Genomic DNA, 17,243 nt, shown 5'->3' with positions numbered 1-17,243 from the left:
AAAGGAGGCATGTGTGGAATCCTGCTTGTAAGGGGAGAGATAGCTTTTGTTTGCATCAAGAGCACCTGAATTCAGAAACAAAATAAGACTATCACCCATCACTAAGAAGGAGTTGTGTCTGGGCCTGCCCAAAGCACTGACAGCTATGACCTGCTGCTGCACTCCTAATTTTCTAAATTCTTCCACAAGTGGTTTGGAGGCACTGAGTCCCTTGTAAACAGTAGGAGTGTTTCCATTAAGAGAGATGGTTCCTGCTCCGAGGTTATGTTACCAGTTCTGACATAATCAGTCTGAATTTGATAGTTGTGATCAGAGTAGGAGCTGGGAACACTGCAAGTGGCACGTTGAGAGGGGAATATTTCCAACGACGAGCAGCAACTTCCTTTCTGGTAATTCCACAGAATCACCAGCAACTGTCATCCAGTTTCCTCCACCAGTAATTATAGCACAGAAAGCCCTTGTTCATTTGCATACTAGTAACCGTTACCCTGATTGCCAGTTATAGACATATGTTGTTCCTCTGTGAGAGATCTAACACGGCATTCTTGAGGCCTCATTCACAGTGGGACATTGCGGAGCTGCTTTATAAACTCTTATAAACGCAGCTTACTGCACTGCAATGCTAATCCTATGGGACGTTCATAGTGCGACGTTAGGGCTGCATTGTAAGGTGTAGCGTTATGGTAATGAACTGCTTAAAGAGAACCCGAGGTGGGGTTCTTGACAATGCAATGTTGCCATTTCAATCCCCCCTAAGCCCCCCCCCCCCCCCCCCGCGCTCTGCTATCCCCCATAAATCACAGCCGCGCTGTCGACACACAGTGTGTCGCAGCGGGCTGTGTTTACCTCTGTACTTTCAGTCTGCCGCTCCCCCCACGACTTGCATAGCTCCGGTCCCCGCCCGCGTCCCTTCCCTCCCCACTGAATGGAGGGAAGGGACGCCGGGGTGACCGGAGCTATGCAGGAGGCGGGGGGAGCACACAGAGTGATAGTACAGATGTAAACACAGCCCGCACAGCATGGCTGATTTATAGGGGATTGCAGAGTGCAGGGGGTAACTTAGGGGGGATTGAAATAGCAACAGAGGCTAGGCAGTATAGGCAGACCCAGCCTCTGTACGTGGATTTCATTGTCAGAACCCCGCCTCGGGTTCTCTTTAAAGCAGTGCATTACCTCTAAACGCACACGTTAACGGGTACAGGAAAGCATACTTTTCATTGCCTGTATGCTTTACTGTACCTACTGTATGGAAAGGTAACAGCGTTAATGTGCGATACCACTTTTTTTTTGTGTTGCGTTGTAATGCTGCTTTGTAACTTTAACATCGCATTACAACGCAATGTCCCATTGTGAATGTAGCCTCAGGTGCCCATACACACCCTGATTTTCCCATTCGAATCCCTGCAGATTTAATCACTCTGATCGAATCGGATGGGAATCGATTCCTTTTTAGGTGATCATAAATTTCTCGACTTGGCGACCGATTGACCATTCGATTTATAATCAAATTGGATGACGGTACAACCAATATCAGGCCGAAATTGGTCGCACATATCGATTGGACATGCTGCAAGATGTCAGGCCGCCATGTTCAATCGGGTGTCCAGCCGTAACGACGAGTGATATCGGGCAACGAAATGTAACCCACCCCCCAGTACAGCTTTACCTGTCCGTAGCGTCCGCTGGTTTCTGGCTCTGTCCGCACTCCGTACATCCCACATGCACACAGGTAACGCCAGAAACCATGAGGGGCGTGTATATGAGGGTTGCAGATGAGGCCCGGAGCCAGCAGACGCAGACAGGTAAAATATGCTGCACCAGGGACCGGCGGGGAAAATTTTACATTGGTTGGGTGGAGGGGGAGGGGGGGTTTAGGGCAGCGTCAGGCCGGCTGATGCATTATGCACAAGGCTGATTTCCGAGAGATTTCATGCTGAAATCAATTGGGAATTTGACAAAAAAAAAAACAATGAAAAGTATAGACCAGACAGGACACAAAATCTAGGTCAATTGGGGGCGGGGCAAGAGTGATTGAAAATCAATACACCATAGCGTTGCATTAAATCAAACGGTGCAATGCTGCGGTTCGATCGATTCTTCATAGATTCTCTGTTGGATTCTTTTGAAAATCGATGTGCAGTGGGTGGAAAGAATAGATTCCTTCTGAAAAAGAATTGATCGTTTTAGAACATTGAGTAAAAATCTATAAGTGTATGGCCAGCTTTATGTCAACCTCTTGTTTTCTTTTAAAGTGAGCCTACACTGGAAAATCAGTATCGTGAATGTCAGTATAACCAACTTGTATGATCATGTCAAAGCCTAAAGCGCACAGTATTTTCACGTATGCAATGCCGAGCAGCCTATTCTATTGGTTGCTGGGCGGAGGCGACAGTTAAAATATCAGTAATGTAACATTACTTTTATTTTACTATAGACTTACCCGGCGCCTTATTCTCACACTAAAAACGACCCCATAACAACTGTTATCAAAAATTCACTTAACTACTTTGCTACTCAGAAAAAAAAAAAAAAACCCGAAATGCTAGGCCCCGGCCACCATGCCCAGTGGCCGCTTCTCTTACCATCAGAGATGGATTAAGATGTGATGGGGCCCTAGGCAAGGCCATAGATTTGGGCCCCCCTTGTGGTCTTTTTGGTAAGCTGAGGTGGAGAGAGGTCAGAAAAGGTGACAGGTGGCCCCGTTGACACCCACTAGGCCTCAGGCACCAGCCTAGCTTGCCTGGTGGATGATCCTGCTCTGCTTACCATCACTGAAGTTGTCATCGGAGGAGCCATGGGTGAAGGGCGACTGAGGGCGAGAGTCCCCGCATAGGGAGTAGCTGTGTTCCGCCTTGATCATGGGGGAGGGGGAGTTGGGGTTCTCCACTTCCATCATTTCATACTTCTCCGTCAGGAAGGGGTCTCCAATCAGCTGTCCCAGCGCATCCAGCAAGGCGGAGTCATCCAGGAGCTCCGAGAAAGGCTGCGGAGGAAACGAATTCTGCCGTTATTACATGGACCAACACGTGTCCGCAAAGCATTAAAGAGGGGCTGTCGTGAAAATAATGTAATTAATAAACATTTTTTTTAACAATATTCATTTATAAATCATTTAGTTAGTGTTTGCCTACTGTAAAATCTTTCCTCTCCCGGATTTACATTCTGACATTTATTACATGTCTCAACATCTGTAGTCCTGTCAGGTGCATCCCTACAGAATCTTTGGTTACTGAGAGTTCTGAAGCCAGCGCAAAATATACCTGCTCTTTCAGAATGCTTGGGGGGGGGGGGGGGGGGGGCTTTTGGAGTGTATTCCACATAGATGAACAGCCTAAGCTAAGCATCAGTTGGAAGGCGGGGCTACATTCAATATACAGCAACATATAGCTATAGGAAGTGTTTCTGATGTTGAAACCAGGAAATTACAGTAAAAGTGGGTATTCTGAATAATTACTGCATTTATTTATGAACTGTTACAGCGCCTGTTTAATTATCAGGCGGCTGAACCAGAACTGGGATTAAACTAGGAATGTTCTTGGGTGACGGCTCTAGTTTTTGTCAAAGTGGGATTTCAGTCAAAACTTGAATGTGCTCATTTAAAATAAAAATGATACTGTGGTGACAGGTGCTAACCTCTGACATGTGCGACCGATATTTGGGCCCCACTGATCACTACGGACTTATCTTAACTGAGGACTAAGGTCAATGAGATGCATATTGTTCCAAGTTGAAGCAGGATCATGCAAATTTTCAATGCAGATATATGCAGATTAAAAAAGGACTAATCTAATCCTGCAAGGGGAGAATTGGACTGGTTAAAGGGGCACTGCATCGAAAAACTGTAAAATGTAAAATATGTGCAAACATATACAAATAAGAAGTACATTTTTTCCAGAGTAAAATGAGCCATAAATTACTTTTCTCCTACGTAGCTGTCAATTACAGTAGGTAGTAGAAATCTGACAGAAGCGACAGGTTTTGGACTAGTCCATCTCTTCATAGGGGATTCTCAGCAAGGCTTTTATTCTTTAAAAAGATATTCCCGAAAAAGGATTTAAACAATGATACTGGCCAGCTCCCTGCTCTCTACACAGTTTTTTGGCAACTGGACAGAGCAACTGCCATTCACTAAGTGCTTTTGAATGCTTTTGAAAATAAATACATCCCTGAGAATCCCCTATAAAGAGATGGACTAGTCCAAAACCTGTCACTTCTGTCAGATTTCTACTACCTACTGTAAGTGACAGCAACATAAGAGAAAAGTAATTTATGGCTCATTTTACTCTGGAAAAAATGAAGTACTTCTTATTTGTATACGTTTGCACGTATTTTAAATTTTACAGTTTTTCGCTGTAGTGCCCCTTTAAATTTTCAAGCTGCATAAAGTTGCATTGAAAATGTGCACGATGCTGCATCGCACTGACCAGCCCTAATGAAAAGCAGTATATTAAAGGGGACCTGAAGCGAGAGGGATATGGAGGCTGCCTCTCAGCTGTGTCTGATCATCTCCTCTGCCACGACAGAGCTATCTGGTAAACACAGGATGATAACTCTATGTCTGCTTCCATGAAAGCAGGAATTAGACACTTTTCAGATATATTGCAGGATTTGCATCCGCTTTAACAAAGAAATGTTTTTCTTTAAATGTTATTATGATGTTGCTTATCTTTTAGAGCAGAGAGAAAGTTCTGAGTTTAATGGGAAGCAGCATTCCTCTATGAAGCTCAATAATTGTTTTGTATGGTTTCCTTTTTCTTTAATAGAACTGTACTGCCATTTCAGTGCTTTTTCTAAAGTGCCTTTATATAAATAGTGAATAAGGTTTCAGGTCAGGGTGACCATGACAAATAACACATCCCCAGCAGCACACACAGGGTGAGAAAAAACAATAATGGGAACTGGTTTATGGTGTAGAGAACGAGCAGGATGTTTCTGTAAACAGGCCACCAAAGAGTTCAGACCTCCTGCTAAGTCAGAGCAAAGCCTGTCTGTGAGTGAAGAGCTGTGTACACAGAACAACATGGCCGCACTCTGGACAATCCCAATACCATCTGGGATTGCTCAGCAAGGGTGGCCATAGGAGAGAGGTCTCAGACACAGCGGAAGCTGGAGGAACACATTCCTGCCCAGGCCTGGATTTACATCACAGGAGCCTATAGGTACAGATGTCCTGATATCCTAGACTTCACCCTACATGGACATACCCCCGTCTCCCCCCCCCCCCCCCCCCCCAAACTGCACTGCTAGTGTGCTGGCTGTCCCAGCTTGTACTTCTCCCTTACCTCCCTTGCCCATCATAGGTAGCTACAGGTTCCCCTCAGTATTAGGTAGCCAGAAGTACCCTCAAAACTTAGTAGCTAGAGGTGCCCCCAAGTATTAGGTAGCTAGAGGTGCCCCTGACTGAAGGGAGATCTTGTCGGTGAGTAACGTCCCATTTACGCTCTCATCAGGATTCTGCATAGGGAAGGAGGGAGGCAGTGTTGGGCGAACATCTAGATGTTCGGGTTCGGGCCGAACAGGCCGAACATGTCCGCGATGTTCGGGTGTTCGACCCGAACTCCGAACATAATGGAAGTCAATGGGGACCCGAACTTTTGTGCTTTGTAAAGCCTCCTTACATGCTACATACCCCAAATTTACAGGGTATGTGCACCTTGGGAGTGGGTACAAGAGGAAAAAAAAATTTAGCAAAAAGAGCTTATAGTTTTTGAGAAAATCGATTTTAAAGTTTCAAAGGGAAAACTGTCTTTTAAATGCGGGAAATGTCTGTTTTCTTTGCACAGGTAACATGCTTTTTGTCGGCATGCAGTCATAAATGTAATACATATAAGAGGTTCCAGGAAAAGGGACCGGTAATGCTAACCCAGCAGCAGCACACGTGATGGAACAGGAGGAGGGTGGCGCAGGAGGAGAAGGCCACGCTTTGAGACACAACAACCCAGGCCTTGCATGAGGACAAGAAGCGTGCGGATAGCATGCTTTGTACCACCATGCAGTCATAAATGTAATAAAGATAAGTGGTTCAATAAACAGGGACCACGCGGCAACGCTAACCCAGCAGCAGCACACGTGATGGAACAGGAGGAGGCGCAGGAGGAGAAGGCCACGCTTTGTGAGACACAACAACCCAGGCCTTGCATGAGGACAAAAAGCGTGCGGAGAGCATGCTTTGTACCGCCATGTAGTCATAAATGTAATAAAGATAAGAGGTTCAATAAACAGGGACCACGCGGCAACGCTAACCCAGCAGCAGCAGCAGCAGCAGCACACGTGATGGAACAGGAGGAGGCGCAGGAGGAGAAGGCCACGCTTTGTGAGACACAACAACCCAGGCCTTGCATGAGGACAAAAAGCGTGCGGATAGCATGCTTTGTACCGCCATGTAGTCATAAATGTAATAAAGATAAGAGGTTCCATAAACAGGGACCGGCAACGGTAACCCAGCAGCAGCAGCAGCAGCAGCAGCACACGTGATGGAACAGGAGGAGGCGCAGGAGGAGAAGGCCACGCTTTGTGAGACACAACAACCCAGGCCTTGCATGAGGACAAAAAGCGTGCGGATAGCATGCTTTGTACCGCCATGTAGTCATAAATGTAATAAAGATAAGAGGTTCAATAAACAGGGACCACGCGGCAACGCTAACCCAGCAGCAGCAGCAGCAGCAGCACACGTGATGGAACAGGAGGCGCAGGAGGAGAAGGCCACGCTTTGTGAGACACAACAACCCAGGCCTTGCATGAGGACAAAAAGCGTGCGGATAGCATGCTTTGTACCGCCATGTAGTCATAAATGTAATAAAGATAAGAGGTTCCATAAACAGGGACCACGCGGCAACGGTAACCCAGCAGCAGCAGCAGCAGCAGCAGCACACGTGATGGAACAGGAGGAGGCGCAGGAGGAGAAGGCCACGCTTTGTGAGACACAACAACCCAGGCCTTGCATGAGGACAAAAAGCGTGCGGATATAGCAGCAATGCTTTTTGCCGCCATGCAGTCATAAATGTAATACAGATGAGAGGTTCAATAAACAGGGACCGGAAACGCTAAACCATCCCAGATGTTCATCGGTCATGTTACTTGGTTGGGGTCCAGGAGTGTTGCGTAGTCGTTTCCAATCCAGGATTGATTCATTTTAATTTGAGTCAGACGGTCTGCATTTTCTGTGGAGAGGCGGATACGCCGATCTGTGATGATGCCTCCGGCAGCACTGAAACAGCGTTCCGACATAACGCTGGCTGCCGGGCAAGCCAGCACCTCTATTGCGTACATTGCCAGTTCGTGCCAGGTGTCTAGCTTCATGCCCGGTTTCAGGTCCAGCGGTGCCAGCCACAAATCCGTCTGTTCCTTTATTCCCCTCCAAATTTCCTCCCCTGTGTGCTGCTTATCCCCAAGGCAGATCAGCTTCAGCAACGCTTGCTGACGCATGCCAACAGCTGTGCTGCACTGCTTCCACGATCCTACTGCTGCTGGTGCTGGGTTAGCATTTCCGGATGAGGTACAGCTTTGAGATGCGTTGGAGGAGAAGGAGTCAGAGAGGTAGGTGCTGCTGTTGTTATCCAGCTGTTTGCGGCGTGGGCAACACCCGCGCCGTAGCAGGTGAGGAATCGCTGCCAGGCTCCACAAGGTTCACCCAGTGCGCGGTAAGGGAGATGTATCGACCCTGGCCGAACGCACTCGTCCAGGTGTCAGTGGTGAGGTGAACCTTGCAGGCAACGGCATTCTTCAAGCTTCGGGTTATTTAGCTGACCACGTGCTCATGCAACTCAGGCACTGCAGAGCGCGCAAAGTGGTAGCGGCTGGGAACAACGTAACGTGGGATGGCCACTGACATCATGCCCTTGAAGCTGTTTGTCTCCACCACTCGATATGGCAGCATTTCGCAGGCCAGAAGCTTGGCTATGCTGGCTGGCTGTTACTGCCACGGCCCGGGGGTCATTTGCTGGCAATTTCCTCTTGTGCTCAAACATCTCAGAGACAGACAACTCAACCGTAGCGCTGCACACCGAAGGGCTGTTGGTTGTTGTGTTTGATGAACACTGGGAGACCTCAAGAGCACTAGTCCGGAAAGTGACAGTGTCAGCATCGTCTGATGTTTGTGAATGTTGTGAACCACGCAATGGCTGGGCTACTGCTGCTGCTGAGGCGGGTCTGGTGGTGAGTCTGGTGAACCCAAGGGAGGCAGTGTTGCTGGTGGTACCCTGTCCTGCCGCGTTTGCCCACAGAGTGGGATGTTTGGATAGAATGTGGCGGCTCATGCTGGTGGTGGAGAGGTTGTTAATACTTTTCCCCCTGCTCAGGCGGGTCTTGCACACCTTGCAAATCGCCATGGTAACATCCTCAGTGCAGTCTTCAAAGAAAGCCCAGACTTTAACTGGCTGAGGACTCGGACCTCGTGCGTGATGTGCTGGTGCTGCTTAACCCACTGCTGGACGCTTGAGAGGTCATCCAAGTAATTATCTGGTCCTGTTCTTTTGGATCTGTGAGGGTTGTTGTCCTGGACAACATGGGCAGTATTGAGTGGGTTTTCTTGGGTGCTCCCCTGTGGCCTGTACGTGAACCGTCAGGGGAAACACCTCTTCCCTTGCCCCTCCCTCTTTCACCGGATTTCTTCCTCATTTCACTTATCCTTAAAGTACACGCTGACTGGCAGCAGTACAGTGGCAGTACAGAAATGCTATACAGTGGTGGGTGAGCGGTGTACCACTATTGTCAGCAGTGACACAGAGCACAATGCTATACAGTGGCGGGTGAGCGGTGTACTACTGTTCCCAGCAGACACAGAGTGGAAGTAAACACAATGCTATATAGTGTGGCTGAGCCGTGTACACAGAGTGGCATTAAACACAATGCTATATAGTCTGCTATATAGTCACCCCGAACAGGGTGATGTTCTGCAGAACCCGAACAGTGGCAAACACTGTTCGCCCAACACTACTGGGAGGGAACGCAGATTTTAGTACCTAAACACACGATACAACATGTTTTCCGGGGTCGGACTCTGAGGCACATACAGATGGTCCCGATCATCATCCTCATCATACAACTCTTCTCCTGAGTCTGACCCACCCACCACCTCTGCCACCCCAACATCCCCAGACACAGACCCCTCATCGTCCTCAACATTAACTTGGGATGCTGGCCTGAGCCAGACCTCCTCCTCCACATCAGGCCCCATCATCTCCTCAATGGCAGCCCTCATTAATCGCTCTGGCGACGGACTGATGGACACAACGTTCTCCTCCGGGGAGGGCTGCTGCTGACCACTGGCTGCTGGGGTGGATGTTATAGCTTGCGTGGGGCGTTGGCTGTTGCTGTTGTTGGGAGTGCTGCTCACAGCGGAGGTCTCTGGGGAACTCATGTTGAGCTCATATAGTGGTTGACGGTGAGTGGAGTATTACTGATCCCAGCAATATACACACTGACTGGCAGAGTACGCAATGCTATATAGTGTGGCTGAGCGGTGTACACAGAGTGGCAGTAAACACAATGCTATATAGTCTGGCTGAGCGAGCGGTGTACTACTGTTCCCAGCAGAATCAGAGTGGCAGTAAACAATGGTATATAGTCTGGCTGAGCGGTGTACACAGAGTGTCAGTAAACAATGGTATATAGTCTGGCTGAGCGAGCGGTGTACTACTGTTCCCAGCAGAATCAGAGTGGCAGTAAACAATGGTATATAGTCTGGCTGAGCGGTGTACACAGAGTGTCAGTAAACAATGGTATATAGTCTGGCTGAGCGAGCGGTGTACTACTGTTCCCAGCAGAATCAGAGTGGCAGTAAACAATGGTATATAGTCTGGCTGAGCGGTGTACACAGAGTGTCAGTAAACAATGGTATATAGTCTGGCTGAGCGGTGTACACACAATGCTATATAGTCTGCTATATAGTGTCAGTAAACAATGGTATATAGTCTGGCTGAGCGAGCGGTGTACTACTGTTCCCAGCAGAATCAGAGTGGCAGTAAACAATGGTATATAGTCTGGCTGAGCGGTGTACACAGAGTTTCAGTAAACAATGGTATATAGTCTGGCTGAGCGGTGTACACAGAGTGTCAGTAAACAATGGTATATAGTCTGGCTGAGCGGTGTACACAGAGTGGCAGTAAACACAATGCTATATAGTCTGGCTGAGCGAGCGGTGTACTACTGTTCCCAGCAGAATCAGAGTGGCAGTAAACAATGGTATATAGTCTGGCTGAGCGGTGTACACACAATGCTATATAGTCTGCTATATAGTGTCAGTAAACAATGGTATATAGTCTGGCTGAGCGAGCGGTGTACTACTGTTCCCAGCAGAATCAGAGTGGCAGTAAACAATGGTATATAGTCTGGCTGAGCGGTGTACACAGAGTGTCAGTAAACAATGGTATATAGTCTGGCTGAGCGAGCGGTGTACTACTGTTCCCAGCAGAATCAGAGTGGCAGTAAACAATGGTATATAGTCTGGCTGAGCGGTGTACACAGAGTGTCAGTAAACAATGGTATATAGTCTGGCTGAGCGAGCGGTGTACTACTGTTCCCAGCAGAATCAGAGTGGCAGTAAACAATGGTATATAGTCTGGCTGAGCGGTGTACACAGAGTGTCAGTAAACAATGGTATATAGTCTGGCTGAGCGGTGTACACACAATGCTATATAGTCTGCTATATAGTGTCAGTAAACAATGGTATATAGTCTGGCTGAGCGAGCGGTGTACTACTGTTCCCAGCAGAATCAGAGTGGCAGTAAACAATGGTATATAGTCTGGCTGAGCGGTGTACACAGAGTTTCAGTAAACAATGGTATATAGTCTGGCTGAGCGGTGTACACAGAGTGTCAGTAAACAATGGTATATAGTCTGGCTGAGCGGTGTACACAGAGTGGCAGTAAACACAATGCTATATAGTCTGGCTGAGCGAGCGGTGTACTACTGTTCCCAGCAGAATCAGAGTGGCAGTAAACAATGGTATATAGTCTGGCTGAGCGGTGTACACAGAGTGTCAGTAAACAATGGTATATAGTCTGGCTGAGCGGTGTACACAGAGTGTCAGTAAACAATGGTATATAGTCTGGCTGAGCGGTGTACACAGAGTGGCAGTAAACACAATGCTATATACTCTGGCTGAGCGAGCGGTGTACTACTGTTCCCAGCAGACACAGAACAGTGAACAGAATGCTATATAGTGTGGCTGAGCGAGCGGTGTACCACTATTCCCAGCAGACACAGAACAGTGAACAGAATGCTATATAGTGTGGCTGAGCGGGCGGTGTACCACTATTCCCAGCAGACACAGAACAGTGAACAGAATGCTATATAGTGTGGATGAGCGAGCGGTGTACCACTATTCCCAGCAGACACAGAACAGTAAACAGAATGCTATATAGTGTGGCTGAGCGAACGGTGTACCACTATTCCCAGCAGACACAGAACAGTGAACAGAATGCTATATAGTGTGGCTGAGCGAGCGGTGTACCACTATTCCCAGCAGACACAGAACAGTGCACAGAATGCTATATAGTGTGGCTGAGCGAGCGGTGTACCACTATTCCCAGCAGACACAGAACAGTAAACAGAATGCTATATAGTGTGGCTGAGCGAGCGGTGTACCACTATTCCCAGCAGACACAGAACAGTAAACAGAATGCTATATAGTGTGGCTGAGCGAGCGGTGTACCACTATTCCAAGCAGACACAGAACAGTGAACAGAATGCTATATAGTGTGGCTGAGCGAGCGGTGTACCACTATTCCCAGCAGACACAGAGTGGCAGTAAACAGAATGCTATATAGTGTGGCTGAGCGAGGTACACAGAGTGGCAGTAAACAGAATGCTATATAGTGTGGCTGAGCAAGCGGTGTACTACTATTCCCAGCAGACACAGAGTGGCAGTAAACAGAATGCTATATAGTGTGGCTGAGCGAGGTACACAGAGTGGCAGTAAACAGAATGCTATATAGTGTGGCTGAGCAAGCGGTGTACTACTGTTCCCAGCAGTGACACAATGACAGGGGGGACCCTGGCTAGCGTGGCTGGAGCGCGAACTACCCTGCCTGCCTACCCAAAGCTAAACCCACAGACAAATGGCGGAGATATGACGTGGTTCGGGTATTTATTTACCCGAACCACGTGACCGTTCGGCCAATCAGAGCGCGTTCGGGTCCGAACCACGTGACCCGTTCGGCCAATCACAGCGCTAGCCGAACGTTCGGGGAACGTTCGGCCATGCGCTCTTAGTTCGGCCATATGGCCGAACGGTTTGGCCGAGCACCGTCAGGTGTTCGGCCGAACTCGAACATCACCCGAACAGGGTGATGTTCTGCAGAACCCGAACAGTGGCGAACACTGTTCGCCCAACACTAGGAGGCACTCAGGGAGGGGTGTGAGCCGCCTTTCCATCAACAGGCGCCTGTAGGCACGTGCCTACAGTGCCTTATGGTAAATTCGGCCGTTCATGCCTGATCAAACTGTTTGCGGCCAAGACCTACCAAGATTCTCTTTCCAATACAGTCACATAGTGCTAGCTAGCGATTAAACTCTGAAATTCACAGAGAAATGTTACAAACAAACTATCATGGTTCCAAAAGACTTGGGTGGTAGTCTAGTTTAGGGGACCCAGAAGGAAACCTCATAGGGAAATACCGTTAGGTTGATTGGGTGGACAGCACCTTCTCAAACTGCTAGGTTTCAGATAGTTTGGAGTAAACTACACCCACACTATTTGGCCAATCAAAACGCTTCGTGCTGTAGAGGGTGCTGTTCCCTATGAGGTTTCCTGCTGTGTATCCTAAACTAGACTAGGATCAGGGGGCAGCTCTGGCGCATGTGCTGCCGTGCTTGTGTGGCTACTACTCGGCCATGCTGATGCCAGAAGAGGAACGTGGCCCAATAAATTAGCCTTGTCAGCAATCTTCCGGGGGTCCGCGATCAGTGACGGGGGACCGCAGGATGCTGAAGGAAGCCTCAATAGGATCCAGAGGCTTCCTTCTTACTTTAAAGAGTAACTGTCGGGCATAAAATCAATTATTTTTATCTGGTAAACAAGTAATAAGGATGCGAATCAGGCAATCCAAAAGTTAAAATCACTATTACTTTTCTTGTTGATAAATTATCATTTCCCAGTTTACATGACTCTTATTTGGTACACAGAAAATTTGGTACACAAAAGAGAAGTTGCAGGGCATGCTGGGTTGTCTTTTTTCGCTTCTCTATTCCCCCTCAGACTTCACTAATGCAGCCTGATTGGCTCAAACCTCTTTCCCTCCTGTTCCCCCCCCCCCCCCCCACCCCCCGCACACCTCTGTTCCTCTTTGATTGGCCAGAATTTCTCAGGCTGAAACAATGCACTTTCTATAGTGAAGGGCGGGCAAATCAGGCAGAGGAGACTAAGGGCGGATATTACATCACGACTGGCTTCAAAATAGCCAATGTGAATATGGAAACTGTCTAGAATAGGATTCTCTACTTTTCCTTTATAAAATTCACAGGAATCATAAAGGGACAGTGCAATATATATGTTATGTAAGTAGAGCAAGTATTTATCTACTTATATATTTGTTTTTTTCCCCGAGATAGTATGGCGGACATACAATGATCTGATATGACACAGGTGAGAGCTGCATAGGTTCTCCACTGCTCTCCAGAGTTAGTTCAGTCTTCTATCACAGTCTCATTGTGTGCAGACTGAACTCAGCATGAACCCAACACCAAACAGTGAGATCTGCCTCTCTAAACACACATGCATCCATCACATCTGCAGGGCTCCCCCTCCCAGTCTGCCTCTGGGGTGTGAACAGCTTATTTCTGTTAGCAGCGCTGAATGCGCCAATTCATAAACCGTACTCGCTTCCCAGAAACGCACTCCAAAGCTTCGGCTAGAACAAAGATCATCTCAGGCCTAGAAAAACCGAGACGGTGATGGTAAAGATGAAGGGACGTCTCCCTTGTCCTGCGCCGCACTCATTCGTTTATATATATGTAGAAGATCTGTGATATCCCATAAAACTCTTAAAACACCTGGCCACGAGCCCTGCCACCAGCAGTCTTCTGCACTACAGACTGGGCAGAGAGTGCTCAGTGTTGCCAACTCGTCAGTAAGGAAAGTAGCTATTGGCTGTCCTAGAAGTCGCTACTCGCTAGAAGTAGCTAGATGACGTCATCACTTAATTTGCATAATGGCTCCACCCCCGACCCTGCCCTAGAGACCCCTAGTCTCTCTGTCTCTGTCTATCTGACTGTCTCTCTCTGAGTGACTCGAGTCAAGCAGCAGGCCAGGCAGCAGCGCCAATCAGCAGCAGCAGCAGCACACCTCTAAGTATCCACCCACACATGACACACACACACACACATCATGATCCAGCGACCCGACCGGTGTAATGTCAGAATGGGCAGCCCGGAAGCCCCCTTCCTCACTGAGTATCACGCATGCTCAGTGGGAAGTTAGACATTATTTATCTGAAATATCTCCGCTTCCGCACCACGTACACTCCCGAAATTTTCAGGGTAGGGAGGGGACCCCCAGATCTAGCTCGGTGTCGAATTGCAGCCCCCGAGCCCCGCTAGTTCCCGAGATAGGTTTGCTGCAATCAGTCTCGGGAACCAGCGGGGCTCGGGGGCTGCAATTCGGCACAGAGCTAGAAAATTTCGGGAGTGTACGTGGTGTGAAAGCGGAGATATTTGGGACGTTTTACGTGGCTGCGTAATTTAATGGGACACAGGGTCCTACTGCGCATGCGGGGCTGCCCAATCTGTTTGGCTGCCCATTCTGACACTACACCGGCCCACACCTGACGTCACTCACAGCCCCGCGCAGCAACTTGCAAGAGTGCCTGTGAGCAGGAAGGGGCTACTGTGAGTGACGTCCCCTGGTCTGGAAGCAAGGTTGCTTCCTGGCTGTGCGGTGATTGGTTGCCCCAGCCCCGCCCATACTGCGGCTACCAGGCGGCTTGATAGGGGGGGGGGGGGGACTCCTGCGAGAGGATGGTAGAGATGCGAAGTTCGGATCTTTTCAATGATCCGGATGATTCGAATCGGATCATTGAAAAGTTCCGGATCTTTGATCCGAATCTCGGATCATTTTACAAGGGAAGCATTCGGGGGTGAAATGACTAGCAGGACAGGAGAAGGGGAGGGGGGTGGACACACAGCGAAGGGGAGAAGATAGACAGAGGGCAGGGAGTGGACAGAGAAGGGAGGAGGGACGAGCAGAGAGCAGAAATGTTCGTTTGCACACAATACCTACATGCTGCTGTCATATGCTTTACATATATTTCACCTATATGTTCATCTGTATACTCCCAACTCCCATTCCCCAAAGCATTCCCAGAAGTAAAGTGCAGCTGTATAGAGCAGTGCAGGAGGATCATATTGCCCTGCAATCACTGCCTGCCCTGTCCTAGCCCAGCACGCTGCCTGTAACGTTACTGAGCTGTGCCAAAAGTTTCCAATGTGTTCACTGTGCACAACTACGGAACAGACAGCCTATAATGAGCAGCACATTATAGCCAGTATGTGTGCTCTACACATATCTGGCAGTGGCACCGATGTCCCCTCTCTCTCATCTACCTGTGGCTGTGCAAGGCTGCCTCCCCTTCAACAGAGCGATCCATCTCTGCTCTGCTTCCAGGACCCCGCTGCCCGCTGAGAGGGGGCGTGTCGCTCCTGGCCCCGCCCCTTTTGCGATCCAAATCACTCATTTTGATGATTCGGATGATTCGACTCACAAAATAGATTTGGATCAAAGATCCGAATCGTTCATGACCCGGACAACACTAGAGGATGGGCCAGGCAGCTGTCTCTGTGAGCGGTGTGCTTTTTGGGGACGGATAGGGGAGGTGCCGGAAGCTGGCATGGCAACTTAGAGTCTCCCAACTTCCCAAGTCTCCAATAACAGGAGACAAAGTCGCCAGATTTGACGCTAGTAGCTTCTCTTAAAACCTGTCGCTAGAGGGATGTCAAAAGTCGCAAAATATAGCAACCAAGTAGCTAAGTTGGCAACACTGAGTGTGCTGTTTCCAAATAGGCCTGACTGTGCCCCGCCCCCTTTGTAGTTTAAAGGACAACTGAAGAGAGAGGTATATGGAGGCTGCCATATTTATTTCCTGTTAAGCAATACCAGTTGCCTGGCTGTCCTGCTGATCCTCTGCCTCTAAGAGCTCGTTTCCACTGTTGCGACGCGATTTCGCCGGCATTCCGACGCTTGTAAAAACGCATGCGGATGCGTTTCCGCATGCGTTTTTACCCGCGATTTCACGTGCGATTTCGCATGGCAGGGTGCCATGCGAAATTAACCATGACACTGCCAGGGCAAAATAACATTGAAAAAGGTGCGAAATCGCACGCGAATCGCGGGTAAAAACGCATGTAAAAAACGCATGCGTTTTTACTATTAAATACATTAGCAGCGATTCGCACGGATTCCTCACGCAGGCGAATTCGGTGGGTCCCGTCGTGCAGATTTGGCCCGCCGCCAAATCGCTCCCGCACGCCGCACATGTGGAAACAGTCCCGGCCACTTCAATGTACCAAGCGAATCCGCATCTCGTCGCCGCATGCGGATTCGCTATGGTGGAAACGAGCCCTAATACTTTTAGCCATAGACCCTGAACAAGCATGCAGCAGATCAGATGTTTCTGACATTTTTGTCAGATCAGACAAGATTAGCTGCATGCTTTTTTCTGGTGTGAGTCAGACACTACTGCAGCCAAAGAGATCAGCAGGGCTGCCTGGCTGGCAACTGGTATTGTTTAAAATGAAATAAATATGCCTCCATATCATTCTCACCACAGGTTCACTTTAAGCCTGGTACACACTTTCAATTTTGATTTGCCAATCACAGACCAGTTTTAGCACCTTACCATGTAGTATGAGAGCGAACCTACATAATCAGTTCATAGTGTTCAAAATGTTTGTTGACCCTCATGCTACATGGAGGTGGTAAAATTGGCCAAGCATCGGCCAATCAAAATTGAATGTGTGGGTACCATGTTTAAAGGATTTACTTTAATGCATAACATTGATATTGAATACATGCTACATTCGGCCATACAGATAGATGTGATTAGTTTTATATAGTACAGAACTTACACAGTATGTCAGTACTATAAGCCTCCAAGAATACAGTATATATAATGGAGGATTCTCAGCAGTAAATACCAGCTGTATAGGAAGTTACACCTGTATGTTTAGCTCCACCTCCTCCGGGTAGTAGGCGGGCACATCTGGCACAATCTCACCAACACGGAGTCATATAAAGATTCTTAACCCTT

The 17,243-nt window shown here is 48.4% G+C and overlaps 1 protein-coding gene across 1 annotated transcript in view; it reads right to left on the bottom strand.

Annotated features, from left to right (window-relative positions):
• The window catches only part of LOC137564243 (cyclic AMP-responsive element-binding protein 3-like protein 2), a 115,100-nt gene that overhangs the window by 31,884 nt on the left and 65,973 nt on the right, over positions 1–17,243 (bottom strand). The window contains exon 2 of the mRNA XM_068277857.1: positions 2,767–2,983. Coding sequence (XP_068133958.1) covers positions 2,767–2,983 — 217 coding nt within the window. The remainder of the gene's footprint in view (positions 1–2,766; positions 2,984–17,243) is intronic.

Source organism: Hyperolius riggenbachi, chromosome 3, assembly GCF_040937935.1.
Source record: "Hyperolius riggenbachi isolate aHypRig1 chromosome 3, aHypRig1.pri, whole genome shotgun sequence".
NCBI classification, from domain to species: Eukaryota; Metazoa; Chordata; class Amphibia; order Anura; family Hyperoliidae; genus Hyperolius; species Hyperolius riggenbachi.
Note: the sequence above shows the minus strand (reverse complement) of the source record. Positions and strands in the feature narration are given on the sequence as shown.